Genomic DNA, 23,428 nt, shown 5'->3' with positions numbered 1-23,428 from the left:
GCATCCAGATAACATGATTTCTGGGACTTTTGCAGAGGAGGCAACATTTCTTGTCTCATATTGCTGGTGTCTTATGTAGAAACCTTAGGGCATCTCTGAGTTCCTACAGAAAATCTGGAAATCAAGAAGCATTTTGGCAATGATGAAATTAACTAGCTTGTCTTTTACGATCTGGATGAATATTCCACATTTTTAATTTCAAATATATATTTTTGTAATACAGTCATGTCAATATAAAATAAAAATTGTAAATAAGGCAAATACACCAAGCAATATATCAAATATCTCAATATCCTAACACTTTAAAATAAGTATATGTTAAATAAAAAGTAACAATATCTAAGAAATACATATTTGTGACTGCATCACTTGCAGAAAATTGAAACTGAATTCAAGGAGTACTGCAGAACTTGTTGATAGTTAAAAAAGCTACGATATGCTCTATGTACCAAAGCACTGAAGTACATGATGTTGAGGATTAGTCATCCCAAGAGCCGACAATCATATAAACACATAAAATTTATACAATGTAATCAAACAGTTAGTTTCATCACCATCAACATAACTAGATTTGTTTGGATATTTTATTAAGCTACAGAACTTGTTTGATGTTCAAATGTTTTGTAATTTTTTTCTTATAATTAGAGGAATGAATTACTGAAGTCAGTGGAAGGGTTAGAGCTCACTACGTAGAGCATTCTCCACCAGCACGGAGTTCAAGCCAGCACAAGTTACTCTGCTATTTTGAGGCTGGGGTTTCATGTGACAGGCTGGCACTACCTAATGGCTACTGACTGATAAAAGGGACAAGGTGGAGTGTGACAAACTGAGACCATCCCTTCCAGTGGTATCTAGTTGTCCAAAGGATCAAGCTATGGCATGAAACCTCAACTTTGAGCACGACAATTTCCAGAAACTCTACCATGTTAGGTCCTTCATGTGTTGTCATGACTAGCAGCTAATTAACTTTTTATTCTATATTAATTATAGCTAATAGATGTAACTAACATTTTATTCTGATGATGAAATACAAATATTTTTCTCACTTTTATAGAAGTATCAAGCACAAATTGAGGGACAAGTTTTCAATTTGTGTTTGAACAACTATTTTTCCACTTAAAGTATATTCTTCCTAGTAAACAGGAACTTAAGAAAAGAGCACCCTATTCAATGAATTTTGAAGTACTCAATGAGCCTAAGTAGGCTAAACTTTGGGCTTTAGAGAGGTTAGATTCTCTTCAAATTAATTTGTTCCAAAGCTGAGGGAACTAAATCTTCAAGAAAGTAAAAAAAGAAGAACATACAAACTATGTTTTAATAAACTATGCTCATTAGTAAAAATATTTAGTAATAGCTGAAAATGGTAATATTTGATTAAATTAAATGATAACTAAAAAAAAAAACCAACCCAAACTGAATATGTCTGAGAAATACAGCTCCAATGAAAAAACTTGAAAATGCTCTCTCAGATTTGTACTATTTCTTGACATTCAAGTCAACATCATCTATTTTTACAGCTGTAAACTACACTATTGCAGCTATTTGGAAAGTTGAAATGTTGAAAAAATAGGCCAAGTAAATAGATGTTTTCTTTGTATGACATGAATCCCTTCAGAGTTGACCAGTATAAATTATAACTAATAAACTCCATCTCCTGTTACCAGTATTGTACTTGAGTTTGGACAGTGTTGCCTCATTTGGATGGAGAATGTAAGCAGACATTATGAGAGACTGACTTTTCTGTGCTAAAATCTTTGTGAATCTTTCCAAAGGAAAAATATACCGTGTTAACTCTATACACCAAATCCATGATAACTTGTATAGCAAAGTAATACACAAAAATTATTAACTAAAAAAGAAGAGAACCTAAAGGTTCAGACAGAAAAACACATGATCCTGGGATAATCGGGGTACGATCCAGCAATGTTTTTTACCTAAAACAAGGCACATTCTTATTTACCCCAGTTAAAACAGTAATGTTACTTAACCCTTTAGGCTGTTGTCTCCATAGGTTCTAACTCCTCTGAATATATTCACATTGCTACCTATGATTTTGATGTCTATTGTAAAATATTTTTATAATCAGCATGAAAAAAAATCTCTATAATAAATGTTATGCAGCACAATGCATTGCAAAGGAAGATAAAAGCAGATGTTCTTCTATTTGCTTCAGTTGTAATTCAGGCATGAAGTAAAATTTGAAATTACATCATACCTTCCAGGGCAAATATTCTTTCTCCAAGTGCTTCAACAATAGTTACAAGAGCTAATTCATCTGAGACATTGAAAAAATGCTTTTCAGTAGGCTTACTGGCAATTGATTTTATTTCCTCTACAAATTTCTCAGTACTTAAATTTCCTCTGCTATAGCTGCCAAGAATCTAAAGAGAATTAAAAAAAAAACAAAACAACAAAGTCAAGGATACATTTCATAACCTGTTTTAAAAGATACAGTTGAGGCAGGTTGTCAGAGAATATTGGCATGTTCTAGCATCTCTGCACATTGGAGCAATTCAAATTTGGTTCTAGATGGGGATTTCATTGCTAAAAATTATTACAGCTTCAAGGACAAGCTTTCTCCAGTGATCTCTAGGTTTATGAAGGAAACCACTGAAAATCTGTGTGCTGCTGGATTCAACTTTTGTTTTATGTCTTTATTTAAATTAAATATAACATCTTTCCTGAAGTCTTATGGTTTCATACACCTCATTGTACCAAAACAAAGAAAGAGAGCAATGGTGCGACAACAATCCAATGTACCTTCAAAATTAATGACAGAAAACAGATTATTTGAGTATAGAATACACAAATATAGTGGAGTTTCAACACAAATCTACCATTATTGCTTTCATATTTCTCAATACAGGTTAACTTCTGTCATGCTTATCTTCTCATTCTACTACTAAGTTTGCTCAACATGAAAATGACAGCTTTAGAATGCAGCACACAGCACAGCCACAATAAACTTGCGTTTTGCTGATGGGTTACATTTGCCTCTTTTTTTTTTTTTTAATTAGGTACACATGTCTATAGAAATTGCTTAGAATATTAAATTTGCCCACTCTCCTCAATATTGCTTTTAACAAAAGGATTTGATTTTAAACTATCCCTCAAACTCTTCCTCACACACCTGTCATCACCAGGAAGACAGAGAGATTGCTTTTCTTATGTGCTATAAAATCAGAAAGTAAATTTTTAATGTTTTTTTCAGTTTATTCCTTTTTTCCTCTCTGAAATAATTATGTTTCCAGAAAGATCCTGTGAAATAAACTTCTATAACAGAAATTACATTTAGAAGATGAAACATCCTTTTAAGATTCTGAATTTTCCCATTAAATTTCACTTACAGCAATAGCAAATCTCTGAATGTTTTCATCTTCACAATCATCAATCACTTCTTGTAATCTGTAGTTGTCATGTGATTCCCCATCAGTCACAATAACCATTACTTTCTGTACTCCTCTTCGTGCACCATGAGCCTCTGTAAAAGCTTCTTTCCTGAAGGGAGCATAAAGCATTTTGGAGAAAGGCAATGTCAGCATTTCTCACATGCATCATATTTGCATAGGCAACCATAAACTAAAAGACTTTATATTAACTAAGAAGCGGGAAACAGAGATTAATATTAGCCATGAACAAATACAAACAACTGCAATTGGAACTTACATGGTGGTTCACAGCCAAAGTTTCACATGCATTCATCCATTATTCACTCACTTGTGAGCAATAGCAGAAAACAAAGTGCTGGATAGTGAAAAATTCTTCCCCTCTACAACTAAAGTTCTGGCACCTTAAAACAGCTTTTGGCATCTTAAAAAGGATCCAACCAACACCCCCCCATTCCAAAAACCCATGTAGAAAAACCTCACCCAAACTCTGGACCTGACAAGACAAGGCTGGATTACAGTTCCGGAGAAGAAGGAAGAAAGTAGGGCCTCCTCTTTTTAGAAAAATACCACAAAAGTCTAAGACTGGCCATATGAGTGAAAGCTGAGATCTGCCACTGAAGATGGCCAAAAGTGGGTGGATAGGAAGATTGCAAGAACAGATTTGCTGACAGTTTCTCTATATACAAGCCTGCAGCTGTTTGTGGTGCACAGGGGCTTTCTGAACTAGATGTGGTTTCTGAGTACTTGGCAATTCTCAATTTGTTCTGCTTTCATGAACTTGTTCAGACTCCCTCAAGCTTACACTTATATCTAAGGAAAACATTACTGGTGAATATATAAGAATTTTATTGGATATAAGATATCATACCAACAAAACTTTGGTCTGATAATCAAGCAGGTCATCAGAAGCATGCTGCACATTTCACTAAATGGTTGTTTGGAAAGACTGAATGCAATCTTTTGCAATAAAGTCATGCTTTCTTGATGGAAAAAAAAACAGAAACAAAAAAGATAACAGGACAACATTGTACAATTTGAAATTTTCTGAGAGATTTTGCATTTACTGTCTGTTCTATGAAAGTCAGATTTCATTTTTCTCATAAAGGAAGCATTTCTAAATATTGCTATTCCTACAACAGATCTTTAATCTCCCAATGATCCAGAAGCTGCAAAGACTTAGGATATAAAATTTCTAGGCTTTTTGACAAGTGTGGCCTCAAACATTGCAATAATCAACTTCAATGAAAACAAATTAGCATTAAAAAGTTCAATTTTTTAAATTTTTCCTCTGAAAGACCTAATTTCCTTCATCCCTCTACATACACAGTTCCTACCTGCTCTGTGGGGACATCAAATATTGTCAGCCCTTTCCTTAGGACTAAAACCTTGCTCCATGTGTATTCCTAACTCCTCCATTCAGGAGACAGTGGCCTTTCAAAGGTGCCATATACAATTGCTCTAAATGCTGGACAGAGTCTGTTTATCCAGCCGCCTCCTAAATGATGTTTGCTTAGTTAAAATGAAGTCAGATGCCAGCTACATCATATTTTTAATACATAAAATGAGAATTGTCATGATATCTGTATGTTTGCTCGTCCCACATCCAGGACAATATCCTGTGAATGTACCTTGCCGTATCTATTCCCAGGGCTGTCATAGTTTGCGTGCCACCTCGCTGGCGTATCCTTGTGGCTGCAGCCATAACATCTTCTGTTGTCAAGTATGTATTCAGGTAAAATTCATGGACTACAGTCTGTCCGTACTGAACAATTCCAACCTGAAACACACAGTTCATGTTAAAGATCAACTACAGTTAAAGGAAACATCTCTGACTCCTGAAGTGGGGTAAATGTCTGTCTGTACCAGTCAGGAAGAGAATTGAATTCTGTGTGTTTTCCTTGGTATGAACCACCTATGTGTTTGAGTAAGAGTGGCCAGATGAACAGTCTCATGAAACATTTCAGAGTTTTCTAAATTGCTTTTATTAAAAATTGGAATAAAGCCCAAAGCAGGCTCAACTCCTTGGTCTTCCTGGCTTGCTATTATCTGTACGGAAACTCTGCTCTCCTCTAGGCAAAGGCAGACCAACGCTCCACCCACCGATCAGAACTTCTCAAAATTGCTTTCCTTATAGCATGCAAGGTCATGGCTCAGTCACAACTCTCTTCATTCCATTAAAATGTAATATTCCTACATCTGATAGTTTATTTACCCTAAACCTAGCCTAGAAACAGGAAGACCCAATTACCCTTATCTTGATGAAGACAGCGGGGATGTCCATGACATGGACGTTCTCCCAGCAGGAGGTAAGTCTAAGTATCACCTGGCAAGTACCAGAGGGGAAAACATGGACAAAATGGAATTTTGTGCCTTCTGGAAAGGGGGAGGGTAATGTAAAGACTCTAGATGATCTTAGCAGGACAAGACTTTTTGTGCAAAAATCAACACACGGGACTGGAACCTAACAACAAAATGCCTAAGGGAACCTGCTGCAAAACCAAGTGTGAAATAAAAAGAGGAGCAATATTCTTAAATATTAATTAATTTCTCTCATTCATCTCTGTCAGTTTTAATATTTTGGCAAGTTTCTGACAGCTTTTACTGGGAAGAATCTACACAATGTTCCATTAGCATATTTCAATTTTATGTTACACTTGGCAATTTATAGGTGTTATTTAGGATAATGCAGCATGACGTGGCATTTATGTCTCACTCATCTATTATTAATAGCACTCTAGCATTTAGGTTCAGTAGATCAATAAGACCTCTGGGACGTTTTTGCCATCATCTTATTTTAGAAAGGGTTTAGAATGTACTTTGCAATTGCTTTACAGTTGTGGGATTTTTTTCAGGTACTTTCATAGACTCAGATTCTTCACAATTTGTTTTTGCTCGTAGTAGAAGAGTTAGAGTTCGAGAAATACTTTGCACTGAACACCAATATCATTATGAAATGCTAGTTACATGTGATTATGGGACTATAATTATAGCGGAGTGTGGTAGCAAAATCCCACTGAATTTCTGTATTCTTTAGAAAATACAGCCAAATCTAGAAGAACTGATGTAAGTTCAAAGTTATGACAAGTTGCTCCCTTTAAGATATTTAAATTGTTTCTTGGAGGTATGCCCTCTTCCACCTGCAGCTGAGAGAATGCAGAATGTTCTTCTGAGCAGCAGACCATTAACTCTGCACAATGTTTACAGAACTGGCCAGGGCACACTCTGTATTACCACTCAGAGCAGTCACGTGGCATAGACTAACCTCAAGATGAAGATGAAAATTTTAACCTGTTCCCTCCAACACAACTATTTTGTAGCGTGCATTTAAAGGGATATACAGCATTATCTGAATAGGATGCTGTTAGTCTTGCAAAAAGACTGCAGTTAACTGGCAAGAGGCTTTCATCATATTTGGTCTTTTAGAGCAGGAGGAGTGGCTTAAGAATTCCAGTATCATGCACCAAGTGTAGACAGAGACTATTGTATGCTAGGGAGCCTGTCAGTGTGGATTCACTGGCTCCTTATCTGCAGCTCTGAGGATTTATTGGTATCAAAAATTAAATCATACATTGACTGCTGCCAGTGTGAAAAGTATCTGCCAGTCAGTCTTCCATGATACTAGAGACCCATATTGGTTTTGTCGTTTTCCTAAAATGATTGCAGGCTGACACTGAGTTGTATCATTTCCTATTTGAAAGGAAACATCTATGATCACAGCAAGTAAACATTTTGAGAACTTCCTTCTCAGGAAGTGAATGGGAAGAACATCTGAGTCTGAAAATTGAACTGTGTTGCATAGCTTGTAAATCAGGAAGGAAAGGGGGTTATCTTATGGGATACAACTGTTATGTGGGACCCTTCCTTAGCACTAGCTTTGAAAACACTGATCATCATGTTCTACGTATTCCATGGCATCAAAGATGAGCCATTCCTCAATAAAAGGTAATAAAAAGCCCACCAGAACTGACAAAATGCTACAAGACTTCATGTTCCAGTCCCCTACAGGATCACCTTGTAAAATTAGAACTATATTCTATTAGATAGCAATGAAGGTTTGAGCTTTTGCAGCCTTTTAATCTTATGGAAAACTACAAGTGACACATCTACATGATGCAAATGTGCCTATGTGGGACTTCAGCAAGCCCCTGAGAATGATGCTTACAGGCATCGTATGTTCTGATTTTCTTGTTTAATTTAAATCTGGAAAATGCAAGAGTACTGCACAGAAGGGTGTAATTCTGTTCTCTAGAGAACCTATTATTTTCCCAGCATTACTGACCATAATCTGTTGAACATCTTTGTAATTCTTAACTTTGTGTTCCCTTCCCTAGCATTCCATGGCTTTTACATTACACAAGGGAATAATTCTTTAATTGTCCCCAGTTCCTGTGAAAAGTGTTGTACAAGAGAACAGGCAAGTGAAAGACTGTTCTACTTTGGGACAAAACAGTTGTAAGGGCAACAATTTATTGTTTATAAGTGAATACAGCCCCTTACTTGGAAAGCACATTCTGGCTTTCCTTATAAATTATTAAGCTAATTTATTTGGCAAAAAAATAACAACAACAGAAATAACAAAATGAAAGAAAAACCATTTAGTACATGAAATCATAAGTTAAGATTTTCAACACTGGGATGTGGAGGAAAATCAGAAATATTTTTGGACGTATTTATATTTAACATAAAAGAAAAACAGATATGCCTTCGGAAGGACTAATGGCTAATAGGTTTTATCATAAGAATATCTTTGTAAAGATATCTGAACTGCAAAAAGAAATTAATTCATTCTCCCACATTTAGTTTACTTCAAGACAGAGGTTACTTATAAACTATTGCAAAGATCTTTCTTTATCCTGAGTCTTTATAACACCTCTCAAATATACTTCAGTTCTTCTGAAGACAAAACTGATTGTAAGATATGACACGGCATGACTTATTAATCTGCTGATACAGTCCCTTTGGAGACATAATAAGGTACAGGCCAAACATCTATAACTGCCTATGTCATATATTAATGAAAAATAAAACCTGTCTGAAAATTTCAAGGCCATTTCAACATTGCTTAAAGCTGGAATTGAACTTATCAAAGTATTCTGCTTTCTCTACTGAGAGAAATCCACAGAAGGTTACTCATATATAAAGGATTAAAAAAACCCCTACACCCTCATATTAAAAAGACAATTATCTCCACAAAAGTTAAAAAAGAGGAAAAAAACATGTCTTGTATTGCAGTTAGTGGAGAAAGGACAGGTGAAATATTTTTATTTTCTTCCCATTTGTACCATTCTTTCTTTCCTAATTTCTCCTTTCTTGTTCCACTTTTCTATCATCACTTTCCCTTTACTTTTTTTATCCCAAGGCCCAAGATATACAGCTTAACCATCAGTATGATGTTGTAGATTATCTGGAGAAGGTAAAGAAGAAGAGAAGGAAATACTTTGGAAAAAAAAATGCCATAAAATTTGGCTTTTTCATCTGAAACTTTGGGCTTTCACTTTCAAATCTGCCAAACATGGAACACTGAACAATTTCTCTCCTAACTTGTCTCAAATCTAATGACCATTGTTCATGAAGGGGATAAGTAAAAAAAAAAAAAAACAAACCAAAACCAAACATCTCACAAGCCTCTAATCAAAACAAGGTTTTGAACAAGGCACACCCAAAGCTGCTACGGAGTCATTCTGTAATCACCTCTTTCCTCTCCTGTGCAAAACAATCTTAAGTCCAAGATTGTGACTTGGACTTAAGAGAGTGAAAGTCCACTGGTTTCTACATGCTGAGCAATAAAAAATGAAAATGGAAAAATCAATTTAAACAGACAGAAAGTAAACTATTGTTCCTGTGCTTCTATTCTGTGTTCTCAGAGAAGAGATGATAAATAAGCCTGCTCTGTTGTTTCTCTTCTTCCCCACTGTATAGTCATTTAAACACTTTTTCTGAGAAAGAAGATGTGTAGGTGTGGGAGAGAGTATAAACCTATTACTTACTTTGGATATGCCTGGATTCCAAGCCGGAGGCTCAGAGGAGAGGAGAGAGATGAGATATGTTCTGGGGAAGGAGGAAGGTAAGAGGGACTGAGAAAATTCCACTCAGCCTTTGCCTTCCATTTCCAGTTTTTCAGTGTCTCTCCTCCTTATCCTATTCTTATCTCCCTCTTAAATGTTTCTGCTCTGTAGCAACCAAATGCCAAAGCTGATGTTCTCAAGTGAATAAGTGTACATGTGAGAAGAGGGGTAGCTATGCCAAACTGTGGGTACAATGGATTTTGTAGGTGGAGATGTCAGGCTGCTGGAGTGCAGGCCAGCAAAGCACCTTTTGTCCACAAGCTGAGCCACACAGATGAGGCAGTATTCCAAAACCAAACATAACAGAGGTGTGGCTATGTAAAAATTTAGAAATTGTTGGGTGAGGAAGAGGGCTGAGGGTGCAGTAGAGTTGATTTCCCTCTGTACCACTCCCATGAAGGCCTTCAGGCAGAAGACAGTAATGATTTCCATGCAGCCCTGGCCCCGTACTGGGAAGTTCAGATTTAAGTATTTTAAGATGGCACGTTTGAGTGATCTTCAGTTTAAGGACCAGGAGGAATTTCTCTTTTCTTTCTGTTAAATTTTACTAAGTGTTTTTCCTTCTTCCTTACAATATCTGGAAGAAAAGTGTGTTTAAAATAACAGGACATGATTGTAAAGTTGACAGTTCATAAGTTACTTTATCAGCCAGTATTCAGCACAGCCAACAGAGGTGCAACTTGAAAACCTCAATTAACATGGAAAATGGCAGGGATACTCTCTGCAGACAGAGATATTCTTTACGCCTTCTCACAGTCTCCTTTGTGAAGGCAGGAGCTGAGTGTTAGGAGCTAATCTGAAGTTGCAAAAATGCAACATTGGCCTGCAGCATATCAAATGTTATACAGGGGGCTGGAAAATCCTTGATTTTGAGAGGTGGAAAATAGAGAAAGAAAGGGAAGAAACAGTGTCTTCTCTTGCTGTTAGTAAAAGTTTCGTGCTAAAATGTATCCCAGAGTCCATGTTTCTCCCTTCCCAGAGTTCTCCTAGAACATATATTTATATACTCTGTTTAGCAGTGAGACATATGCCAGATCCTCAGAGGGGTAATTGGTCGTAGCTCCATTAATTCTGATGGAACTGCACTGATTTATAGCAGCTGGGAATTTGGCCCTCTCCACTTATTATATAAATGCAGCTTCTGCCATTAATAACATGCAGCTTAACAGCCACTCATTAATTATGATTTCAAGGTTTAAAAGCTGTATGCCCAATGTTCCACAGAGAACGCTGCTCCAAAAAACTTACAATCAAAGGCTGTCCAAACTACGCATGTGTGCCTTGGAAGAGCAGAAATAACCTTTGTGATATGAAGTACAAAAGAAGACAAGAAATGGCTGTGGAGAGGAAGGAAGTGGGAAAGAACAATGTTCAAACAGCCTCACTTAACGCACTTAACTTTTGTCTCTACATTACAAAACCGGCTTCTCCAGACTGCCTGAGCCATGAGGGGAGGGACAGTCTTCCTGACATTGCTACTCAATGACTGAGTACTGACTTAGTTGTGGTTTCAGCTATTTTACTTTAGTATTCTATTGCTGTAAATTCTTGGAATTGAAGAGGTCCATAGATGACTCTTATACTATGTCCTGTAAATCTTTTTTTGACTCTCAAATTATAAAAAAACCATAAAATAACTACTATGTTACCTGTGTTTGCTGAGGGCCTATATCCATGTTGTTCAGGAGGCTGTTTAGAAAGGCTGTGACACTCTCCCACGGATAAATGCTGTTAGACCCATCGAGGACTATGATGATGTCCAACTGGGTTTTACACTCTGCAACACAGATTGCCACATAAAAATTGACACTAACAAGGATCAGATGTATCAAACAGTACTAATTACTTTTGTAATTAGTAACAAATGTATATCTTTCTGCAGTGGGGCTGAACTGGTGTATGTGATGCCAAGTATCATTTCTCAACTTTTGCATTGTATTTCATGTGGTTTTGTTTCCTTTATCAGAAAGGGGTTTTCTTGTAAGCAGAAATTTAAGACTGGGAGCAGAAGATCACATAACTGGAGCATTCAACAGTGACCCCCTACCTTCTTTAATGTCAATCTGTTTCTCTACAATTTTTCCAAAGGACTGGGTCTTTTAACATTTTTGTGTATATTACTGAAGTTGGTTTGTATTAGGTCTCAACATGCTGTCATTATTTAAAAAGAGTCTTTTGGCCATAAGTTAAAAACATAAGCAACTATTTTTAGCAATTGTGTTTGGATGTTACATAGCACTGTAATGATTGTGTATACTGAGATAAATTCCAAAAGTAGGAAGAATTTAGGTTATATACAGACAATGAAAACATTTACTTAACTTGGTAATGCTGGTAGCTAAGTTAAGCAGTTCGTTTTTTTATATATGCATATGTGTATACATTTTTCTTGTTTGGCACTTTTTATTTTCAGACATACATGAGAATTCCTGTGGCATGCATACCTTGCACAGATGGAGCAATGGCTTCAATGGTTTCAAAAGTGGAGCTGACATTAGAGCAAACCCCAGTTGTGTAATGCAAACGTCCACATTTGTAGGCATAAAGTGGTCCACATGCCTTTAAAAAACAAGAAAGGGTGAAATGTTTTTGTTATTATACCCGAGGAGAAAACAGATTTTTAAAATTGGCAAAAAGTCCTTTCTTACCAGAAACCCTCCTTTTGGGTTAGTCACTAAGGTTGTTCCAAGAGTCATGTTTTCTTTTACTTCCACGACATTAGGAACTGAAGTAGCAACTATAAATAGATTAAAATGTTAAGTATTTGGGAACATGAAAATAAAATGCTTAAGTATATATCCCCTAGTATGGAGCTTCCAGCTTCTAAATTAAAACCCAGACTGACACTGGTTTCATCAAATATTTTAGCACCCTTCCTCCTCCTTCTTCAATTGCAACAATCAAGAAAAATTTCTGGGACTGGCTTTTATCCCAGAAAATTTGTCTGGATTGCTGTCTCACATAGTTTTCTCGAACCGCAAAATAAGAAAAAAAGTAAAAATAACAGCGCAATGAAAGCAAGATACTACTACTCAGTTTTGTTAATTAAAAAAAAAATTCTTTTTTTTTACCTTCCCATTTAGCTCTAGAGTCCTATGTGACTTTTCAGTACAGAAACATTTCTAAAGCATATTTACTATCTCCTAAAATCTCCTAAGATCTGACCTCTGTTATTGCTCCACATGACACAGAGATATTTCCTTTAATACCTGGCAAGTTCAGTTTTATGCAGGGTGACTGGCTGTCCCTTCCTACAGGGCATTTGTAGACATCACCTGTTCTTTTCTCAGGTTGGCCAACCAACGGTGAACCAATAAGTACCCTGCAGATGAAATAAGTTACTTCAAATTTGTTCTATCTTACAAGGCACAAAAGTCAGCAAATAAAACTTACAGAGAGAGCACAGCTACAGCAGGCTCTGTACTAGTAGTACAGGATGGAGAATAAGAGAAGTATTCATTATCCTAGTTCAGATACAAGCAAAATAATAAGGATACAGAAAGGAAATGGGCAATATACCAAATTACAGACTAGAATAACATTTTAAAAAATTACAGTGAAAAATAAAAGCAATATTGATGGATGAATGACAAGTACTAGAAATAATACAGAAGGAAAGATCTGTTTTGTTTAATATATCCTTGCTCTTTACATTATTTTAGATGAAAACCTCTTTTCAATGCTACATGTCAAAGGATAGCCTCACAAGCACTCAGAAGAAGAATTCAGTCTTAAATAATGTGAGTCAACAGCATAAAATACATAATTTTCTCTCTCATTAATAAAAAATGTTATTATAAAAAATTTCAAATTTTTAAAATGCAGAGAAGCTGAGTGTGCCTGACATCCTATGGAAGGTGATCAGTGCTCATCAGGTTCGTGTGCCTGTGCTGTTCCTTTCTTAGAAAGAAAGAGCCCTGTGAAGAGAGGTAAGTAGTCTGAAAGGGTATTTTGTCTTTTTGCACGAGGAATTTTTTTAGGGGATCCCAGTTTCATTGAGAAACAACCACAATCAGGTTCGCAGAGTGTTGCTGAAAAGCTTTATCTGTAGGATACAGGTAGCATTATAGAAGTTGAAAAAGCATCACAAGGCTTTTTCGTATATTTATTTTTAACTATCAACCAACAAATTTTCTGCTCTAGATGTAGATATGCTGAAAGCTTGACAATTTACAGTGGCTCTAGAGTTTAATTTCAGAGATGTCCAGACCGAGCACACTAGTTCATATCACTGTCTTCCTTTGGCTACTGGTAGAGTCACTCTTTCCAGCTCATATTATTGTTTGGTTTTGAAATGTTTCAGGACAGTTTACAACAATACAGCTTACTTTGCAAAATCCAACTCCTAGAACGGATTCCCTTTCCTGAAGGTTTAAATTAACTCAAAGAAGGTCATTATTATTATTCTCTCATGACCCTCATGCAAATGTGTATTTAAACATCCTACAGTCTCAGCAATTGAGAACTAGGCTATTCAAAAGCACGCTCTGCAATTTCATGCCTGTGAACATTCCCTATGGCTAATGGTGAACACAGTGTTGCAGTGGTGGACAGACTCTGGGAGTCAGGCAGTTCTGGCACTTTCAGGGGGGATTGCTTGGGCACTGCAGAACAGTCTAAACAGCTGTCGCTCCTGGCTGCCTGCAGGAGTCCCTAGCCTTACCAAGAATGTCAAATTACTGACAAAGCTCTGGGAAAACCAGAGCATTCTTCAAAGAATGATGGAGATCTCAGGTTTCCCAAGCCTCTTACCATGCAATTGTTTTTTCAGTCCCCCAGACCAGTCATCAGCCTGTGAAGTTTGTTTTAACAAGGGAAAAGCATAAGCAGGTGTTTATCAAAAGACCAAGAAGCAATGATATGAGTAAGCGTGCCAAAACACAACCTCCACTTGGAACAACAGGAAGGAAAAGAGCGGTTAAGATAAAAGCTCCAACTCCCAAATGCAAATATATTACCAGTTGCAAGACATAATTAGCCCTCCAAAAGGGAAGGCTGAGGGAGTACTGTACTAACAAATATTTTCCCACCAGTTAAAAAACTCAGTTCAGAGAATCTCTGACAGAAAACTTTAGAAAAAAATACGTTATACAGATTAATTAGGTAGAACAGGAGTAATTTCATTGCAAATACATTAACAGCAGGAAAAGACAAAGACCTCATTTGGTAAATGATAAAAACAGGGTTCAGGTAAAATAGAGTACTGTCTCAGCTTCATCAGTGAGGGAATTTACCCCTTTTGTGAAGTCACTTACGTCTTTGAGGAGATAAATGGAGGTATGAATGTGGATCTATCACTTTCCCAGTCTGCCCAGGTTTTCTCAGGTCTGTGCTTTAATTTAAGAAATATGACTGACAGAATCTGACCCTTACTTGAAAACAGAAGAATAGCACCTGAGTCAATGAATACCTCATATTTTCGAGTGTTCATTTTAAAACAAAGGAAAAAGGCTTACCATTTCCCTTCCTCATTTTCATACTGCTGGACTGTGTACCCAAACATGTCTTCCAGAGGCCCACTGAAGGTCATTGCATTTTTCACATCAACATTGGAAGTGTGGACAAGGTGAAAAAGAGCTTTAAAACAGATATTATTTTAAAAAAATTAGCATGTAGCAATACATATAAACCCCAACGCTTCTAAGAAATCAAGGTTCAATTAACCAAACGTACAAGATGGTTTGAAAGTGGCATTTGGGGCTATGTATCACAGTTACAGATATTTACATACTTCCTCATACATAGATACACAACTAAATTCAGAGATGTTAGCAACTGGGCCTCTGTATCCAAAACATACTTTGCAAAGCCCATCACTCATTTTTAAATCAAAATTCAAATAACATTAAGTAAAATATTATTAAGATTAACATTATATGTAAAATAACTTTTTAGTTATTTTTACTCCTTTTAGCTTCATTAATTTCCAATGTAAGAACTTTACACAAAATGTTCCTTCCCTTATTCAAGGTAGTAGTTCTCAACGTTTCTTAAATTGAGAATTAACTAATTTTTAACTCTTTGCAGAAGACACACATAGGAAAAGAATAAGGAAAAGCCTTCAGATGTATTTAATCTATATTAGAGAAAAAGTACATAGTTTTCTCAATTCTATTCTAGAGTACCTATAAACTTCCTGTATTTGGAAAAGAACAGAATACATTTTTAATGTAACAATATGCTGATATGTCCATAGTACCTATATATGATTATTTACAGAACTCCAACATTTATATGTGTAGGAAAAGTTGCTCTACAACTTGGACTACGATGAGGTAAGTCAAGAGAGCAAATGCTGCTTCTGACTGATTTCCCATACCCTAAAGTTCAGTGATCATCATCAAGGAAAATAATGTAAAAATATAACTGTAAGCAAGCTTCAGAAAAATGTGGTATAGGGTAGAAAGTTTCAAAAGCAACCACTGACTCTGCCGCTGCAGAGCTGTATATTTAATTCACAAGAGCCAAAAATTGGCTGAATTTGTAGAACATCAAGACTTCTTAAAAACACAATTATACATAAGTTTAATTTAATTTTAAAGAAGCATTTCCTGATCATTTGCTGACATTTAACCACTACATAAAAATACCCAAATCCATAAAACTTGCTGCATGCCAAAGCACCTAAATAATGTGCAGTTACTAAAACACATCTGTTATTCACCACTGAATCAATGATATTCTCATGGAAAGCTTGTTACTATAATTAAGCTCCCAAGTGGTCAATGCTAATCTGTCTCTCTCAGCATCTTATTTCCTGCTTAATGCAGTAAAATTATCACAGAAGACTATCTGTCACTCAGTAGGCATTTCCAGTTTCACTGGACAGCAAAAAAAGGAAAAGTTTCATTTGTGTTATTTTAGTTTTTCTTCCTCCAGTCAGAGTCAGGAAACATAAAGAAGTGAAAAAACTACATCAGAGATTACTTTTACTCTTCAGAAAAATATTTATTGCAAGCGATAAGAAAAATTAATGGTTGACAGTCTGATGGGAAATAATTTGCTGGAAAATAAGATTTTTTTTCCCTTAAACATTTATGTTTAAAGAAATTCTGCTATGCCTGTCGTGAGCCATAGGAGTTTTCCTCCCCTGGTCTCTGCCATCAAAGTAAAATTAAAATGAAAAAAAAAATTTTAGAAATTCAGGCAAGATATCGCCAGTTCAAATCTTCTTTTGTTAAATTTCAGAGTAAAACCAATTGCTATTAATACTTTTGACACAATGTGAGGGATTCCAACCATGTCACTTAGACTCCCAACCTACCATAGACAACAAAACAGTACTAATGAGATCACCTGCTAAAGTAACTAAGTTCATTAAATTGAAGAAGAAAGGTAATACGAAATCTATCCATATTGACTTGCCTCTTAATGATCTCCAGATGCCCGTTCACTTTAGTCCCCGAATAAGACTGACAGAACATCCTTCTAGAGGTCTTTAGAGGCATGTTTTTCCTCTTTCTCACCTTATGATGATGTTCAAAACATAATATGATATGAAATATTAAAGGTCACAAATTCCAGCTCATTTCCTCCCACTTACTTTCTCCTAAAGCAACCAAAAGTTACATGTGCACCTGTGCTCTGTTCACTCCACCATGATATCCTCCAGCATTATTCCATCATCTGCTGATAGACAAGGAATTTCATCACAATGATGCAGTATTGACAACTATTGTGATTTTTACTGTGTATTCATTATAGTAAATGGCAATGAAATTTGCTGAATTGGTTATGTGACATTCTCAAATCTCATAATTTTAATGCATATGCTTCTAATTCTCATAGCTATAACAGACAGTTGCAAATATGAAATGCTGAAAGAACCAAACCAAAAGAGGAATAAAAAATGCCAGCTATCTGCTACTAACCACCCAAATCCTCATGCTTCTGGGTGAGATCAAATTGGAACCAACAATAACAGTGCTTTCTTCTAAAAAAATAAAGATAGAGAAACCAAAAGTAGCTAGATGGTCAGAAATAAAAAGGAGGTGGTGACTCCACACAGCAGAACAGACCCACGGACCTTGTCAACAAAGAATGCTTTGGATGCTAAATGCAATGTGTTCAATGGGGAACTGAATAAATTAATGGAATATAAAACCACTGCAGGTTACAAACCATACAGAATGCACATCTGTTTCAGGAAATCCCTGTTACTGGAAATACTTGGAAACTGGGAAAGGAATACTATATACGCTTGCTTAGTTCCTTTTCGTCTCTGGCTATTGGCTTACATGTACTCCTGCAAGCATAATATTGGACAAAATATGATCTTCATTTGATCCAGCATGGCTGTCCTTTTGCTCTCTCATCTTCCCCTTCTATCTTAGCCAGAAGTTAGAAGCTTTGAAGTTTGACTTCATACACAAACTGTGTGGCATATTTTAACATGTAAATATACTCCATGGCCTTCTGTGGCCTCCATGTGCTATGAAACATCATGAGCATAATATTTTTGCATAAAAGTAAGGGTCACGATAAGCAGTGTAAGCATAATTTATGAATAATTAGTAGATTTTAAAGGTAGGTTACTACATTTTCCATAGAACCTGTAAAAGGAAATCTTACAAATGCCTCAAAGAGACATTCAAATCTGCAGATGATAAATGGAAAAGTGGAGTTCATGGCGACCTACGTTACACTGCTAACTATTTTATTTCATTTTTTAGCGCTGAGAACATTATACACATGAGCTGCTTATTCAGAACATTTCAAAATATCAAGTTTGTGGCTGTGAAAATTATATTAATAACAACATCTAGCTTGAACTCTTTCAAACTTCCAGTTTCTGTCAAAGATGACATGCACTCTCTACTGTTTCTAACTAATTTGTGCATATGAATTAAAAAGACTATTGGCAGAAGGAGTGGAAAAAGAAGAGCTACAGGGAAGTTGCAGAGGATTCTTCCCAGAGTCACGGGTATTAAGGATAAAAAAAACAATTTTTCATAAGGTACGTGGTATTTTACTTACTCACAATTAATGTAGGTGAATTAAATTAGATTTTGAACTATTTCATGTTATGTTAACAGAATGACTGTGAGCACATTAGAAATGACTAATACAGATCAGAAGTGCAGAATATAAATGTTTATCAAAGGTTAAAACTGAAATTACAGTTTTAATTTCATGTCGTACAAGAAAGAAGGCACTGCAGAAAACCTGGGACAATGTCCCTCTCACTGCTGATTTAAACTGAGGACAACATGAGCTGTACCATTCTATGCTTAGCACAGCTTGCACCTATACATGAAAGGTTAACAGTCACCAAGACAACAACACAAATATTATTTCTATTACAAACCTAGAGTAGTAGCTTGTACTTGTCCAGTAGCTACTAATAAATTTTTTTCTGTTTTACTTAACGAGTTCTTTTAGCTAAATGTTCACACTGTCTGGATGGTTATTCTGCCTCTAAACCATACAAAACTAGATTTCTCTGGGACTTGTCCACAAGCATATTGGCTGGCCACTCTAACCTTATAAACACAGAACTGCAGAATCAGCACCCTTATTTTCCTAAAACAGATGAATATAAACATAACCCAAACTGTAGAACAAAGCCTAACACCTGGCTCTTTACTTATGAAAAATACATCACCATAAATCATCCACAATAAATGACATCACAAAGATCCACTTAAACAAAAGGGTAATTGAATTAGAATGTTTTATCTGTGTATGGCATGTAGCAAATAACTATTGCATCCTCTATAAACAGAGATTATCCTGACAAATAAAAATGCTTTCTTTCAAAAACAGGAAAGGACAAATTTACACTTAGAATTTAACAGGGCTAACTCATTGGCTGTGCACTACTTCTCCCTGCCCAGCCTGTGGTCAAAAAGTTATTTTTGTTTCATTTCACACTTACTGCTATAGCATTTCAGTTGTCTTTATCAATTCATCTGCATTTTGCAAGAAGAGACCGAAACAAAGCAGGTCTAAGTGCAATCAAGGAGGACACCAAAACAAGTAGAAATGTCTTGCGAAAGTATGTACAACTGGAAAATACTGGGAAATTAGCAAAAAATTTAAAATTCAGACTGCTTTCATCCGGGGATATAAAAGAGGATAGAGAAATTTAAACTGAAGATTAAAGATAAGATTAAAATGCTTTATGGAATTCTCATATATTTGAAACTCTTGCAAAATAAATTTAAAAATTTTTGCTTTAATGTTGGTACAGCACATATTACAACCAATGTTGCTATAAAGATGTTTTAAAGACCTGCTAACAACACATGTGTGCAATACAGAAACAGGGAACTGTGCATCTGATCAAAATCTGAAAGCTAAGTTGTATTAGAAAAGATGTCCTAGTTTATAAAGCAATAACTGACTGCCTTTAAAAGTATTTTATGCTGATGTTGCAAAGACCACCTGTCTCTCATAATCGTAGAAAACATAAGAAACAAGCAGTGTAAAAGAATGCAATCAAGATGCTGGTGAAAGTGACTCAGTGAGGGGAGCAGGACTGGGAGCATTGGTGTGGCCTCATACAAAATCTTATTTTCAAGACAGTGGCCAATAGTATTATGCTCTGCAATTAGAAAACTCTTTCACCTGAGGAAACTCATACCACTGTGTGTTGGCACTTGAAAGCCCTTGCTGTAGCTCTCAGCTTGCTGGAATCAAGCCACCAGCAGAGAACAATCTGTGTCCTTCAGTAAGCACAGCACTGGGCCTCAGGAAATAAAACCTCCTGAAAGCTGGATCTTTTGGCTGCATGAACACAAAAGCATGAACTTGGGTCAGGGCTGGACTGCATCTGGCTGGTAGCAAGGAAGATTAAACATATTCTGCTTGTAAAAACATACCTATAAAAATGTTATTTGTGAAATCATGGCTCAAATGTGGATTTTTTGCTGGACCAGCAAATCTATGAGTGATAATGTCACTGCAGAATTACACAGCCTTGCCTTATGAAAAGAGATTTAGCCACTGACATCCCAAGTAGAAGAAAGAGTGGTACAATGGCTGTCTATGACTTTGGGGGCCACAGTGCTCTGGCCTTTACTGCAGAAGGCCAAGGAGGCTGTGCCAAGAGTTCCTGCTGCATTCATTTCTGGTTGGCTAAATATCAACATATTTCAAATAAAGCTGTATATTAAAAAAAACAAAACATATTCTGAAACTTTTTCATTAGTGCTTAACTCAAGCCTTTTATTTTTCTGGGCTACAAAAGAACCTTTGTATAATTTTGCCTCCAGCATTTTTTCTTTAATCTTTAACCTCTGAAAAGGAAAAGACTGAGTTTCTGGAAAGGGACTGAATAACTAAAAAAACACTGCTTATTAAAAGTAGATAAGTGCCCTGAAAGACCAAGAAATATATATTTGAAAGTAATTCCAGATTCAGTAGCCACATGTTTTTCAAAACCTATTAAATGCCTTGTACAACCCATTAAATAAAGCTCCCTTTGCTGATTTTGTACTAAATATTTTGTGCTGGAAAATAGATTTATAAAGCAGTGTGAAGTCCGAAAATATACTGAATGAATGCTTTGTAATGTGGTCTGAAATTAAAAACACAATGCAACAGGCAAAATTTTTGGAAATATATTGGCAGAGACCAAGAATATGTGATCCATTCAGTTACCAGTCATCAGAATAAAACTATTTTGTTCAAAATTTGGAAAGTAGTCCTCTTGTCAGCACAATTTTTAGCATTATGCCATTTCTCACAGAAGGAAGAAAAAAGCCTTAGAAATATCTGGTCACATACAGAAAACTTTTCAAAGGCTGCTACTAGATCTGTGCAGACGTACGAAGGCTTAGCAAATTTAGCAGCTTGATGGAAGCAAAACAACTCCTAGAAAATGTTTCATCTTGTCTTCAATGATTTCCAGTCCATCTTTTGGATGTAGTTCTTCCATCAATACTTAACTCCATTCAAGGACCTATAATGTTTGTGTTCCCCTCTATGCCCATTCCCCTTTGCTATCCAAGATCATTTCCTCACAAACACTCCACTATAACTTCCATTCCCTACCACGTAGCTTTATCTGTAAGCCCAGGGGACCCTTTCTTTTTCCTTTTTTTTTTTTTTTGAGATAGAAACTATTCATATTCACCTATAATTAAGTCATATTTCATGCAGAAAGCATGGATGCCAGATACACTTAGTGCTGTGGGAAACACACATTAGCAAGCCCCAAAGCCACTTCTTCCATAGTGATTTTTCATTTGACCTGTTAGCTAGACTGTTTTTCCCACACTACCTAGCATATTCTATGTATTACATACAAAATTAATTTTGTTGCTCTTAGCCTAAAAAAAAAAAAGCCAGGTAGATCCAGTAGGAATCTTACTGTTGTTTTTTAAAGAAGTATGATGCTAATTGAGTATCAAAAGTGTTATAATTCTTTTCATGTGAAATAATTCATAAATATTTCTAAGTATTCTTTTCATACTTCCTATGAAATTGAATTCTGCAACACTTGAATAATGGGAGGAAGCAAACACAATCTTTTTTTCATTCTTAAGCTAGTAGCTCCCATACCTTTTCTAGCTTATTTAATCACATAAATCACGTCACTTCAAACAACAGTTCCTCTAACTTTATGCCTATGATTCAATCCAAAGATACTGCTGGCTTGTGTAATAGATAGCACAAATGGTTAAGAAGGTCAACCCACCACTATTTGCTTAAAAAAAAAATTATATGACCATCCTTACATAGTGCCAGTTTATTACAGTTAACAATTGGTTATCTTAAATGTTTCTTTGAATCAGAGATGTATCTTACACTATCAGAGTTGAAACTCATGATAAAAACACATGAAAGCTTGTAGAACTCTGCCAGAAATTTTGAGGCAGAGATGTAAGTGTAATAGTGTTCAAGATAAGTATCATTTGCCATTCAAAGGAGGGTTTTTTTGAGAAGATGGAGACTGGTGACTTGTCACTATATAACGTGGCCTACATCTCTCATAATTTTAGCATATTAATATTGGGACTAAGGAAAAAGAAAGTCCTGAATACTCATGACACGGATGATTCCTTTGAGTTGGAAGAAATTACTACTTGTCAGTGTTCAAATGTGAATTCAAAAGACATTGTCTACACATTTTTAAGTTTCTCTTGAATCCATACTTTGTACTTGCTTTTTTCCTTGCAAACTTGCAAGCTGCCTTTGAAAAAAAAAATTGTCAAAAATCAGAGAAAACTGCCAAGCACTGCAGACAAATTAATGCACTTCTGAGGGTAGATCTATTGCCACTGTGCCGTTATTTACATATAAAAAATGTAAACAGACTTTAACAGAATGTGAACCATAGCACCAAATAAACCTCAAAACAAATCATTCTATCTAATAAGTCTACATGTCACCAGCCTACCCCATCAAACTTAAAACCAACTACCCATAAATGCCCCAGGACAGAAATTCCTTTCTAATATTCCATTTCAAACATCACATAACGTGATAATCTGAGAACTGATGCAAAAAATGCCTAACTGAAAACTTGCGTTATTGTCTCCCTACCAGGACAGCAAGTGTGCTCCCTTCTCTCCCTGAGAAGGGACACCTCTCAAGGTTACTCCTTGAGATTGAGAGATTCCTTGCCACAGTATATTCTCAGTAAGTGAACAACAGCATGCTGAACTTTGACATCTTAGCTAAGTCATACAAAGGACTGATTGTGCACATATAATCCTTTAGACATAAACACTGACTAAGTCTGGGACTAGAATTAGATCTGGCCGCACCTAGATTTCTTTTTGAGAAGAGTTTAGAAAGCAAGGGGGTCCTTTCTGAACCTGATGACCCAAGAGGACACTCTCCCTGACAATTTAATCTGTCCCTCCCTCTATGATGTAAATAGTCAAGTGTACTTTGACATTAAATCTTGTGAAATCACCATCACATTCACCAATGAATTTTGGCAATTCACTGTTTTATATCAATAAAATATATGATGCTTCACTCATAAGAGTGAAGAGCATCACTCCATTTGCAACATGGATG

The 23,428-nt window shown here is 36.0% G+C and overlaps 1 protein-coding gene across 2 annotated transcripts in view; it reads right to left on the bottom strand.

Annotated features, from left to right (window-relative positions):
- ITGA1 (integrin subunit alpha 1) overlaps positions 1-23,428 on the bottom strand; it is a 75,675-nt gene that overhangs the window by 31,657 nt on the left and 20,590 nt on the right. For both annotated transcript variants that reach the window (XR_003538522.1, XM_027709320.1), the window contains exons 2-9: positions 14,911-15,031; positions 12,664-12,776; positions 12,103-12,191; positions 11,899-12,013; positions 11,104-11,231; positions 5,018-5,166; positions 3,348-3,498; positions 2,216-2,381 (exon numbers count right to left, since the gene is read on the bottom strand). Coding sequence is in view for 1 of the 2 variants with exons in the window: in XM_027709320.1 (XP_027565121.1) it covers positions 2,216-2,381; positions 3,348-3,498; positions 5,018-5,166; positions 11,104-11,231; positions 11,899-12,013; positions 12,103-12,191; positions 12,664-12,776; positions 14,911-15,031 (1,032 nt within the window). In the remaining variant the exon portion in view is untranslated. The remainder of the gene's footprint in view (positions 1-2,215; positions 2,382-3,347; positions 3,499-5,017; positions 5,167-11,103; positions 11,232-11,898; positions 12,014-12,102; positions 12,192-12,663; positions 12,777-14,910; positions 15,032-23,428) is intronic.

Source organism: Neopelma chrysocephalum, unplaced genomic scaffold, assembly GCF_003984885.1.
Source record: "Neopelma chrysocephalum unplaced genomic scaffold, ASM398488v2 Primary Assembly neopelma1_96770, whole genome shotgun sequence".
NCBI lineage: Eukaryota > Metazoa > Chordata > Aves > Passeriformes > Pipridae > Neopelma > Neopelma chrysocephalum.
Note: the sequence above shows the minus strand (reverse complement) of the source record. Positions and strands in the feature narration are given on the sequence as shown.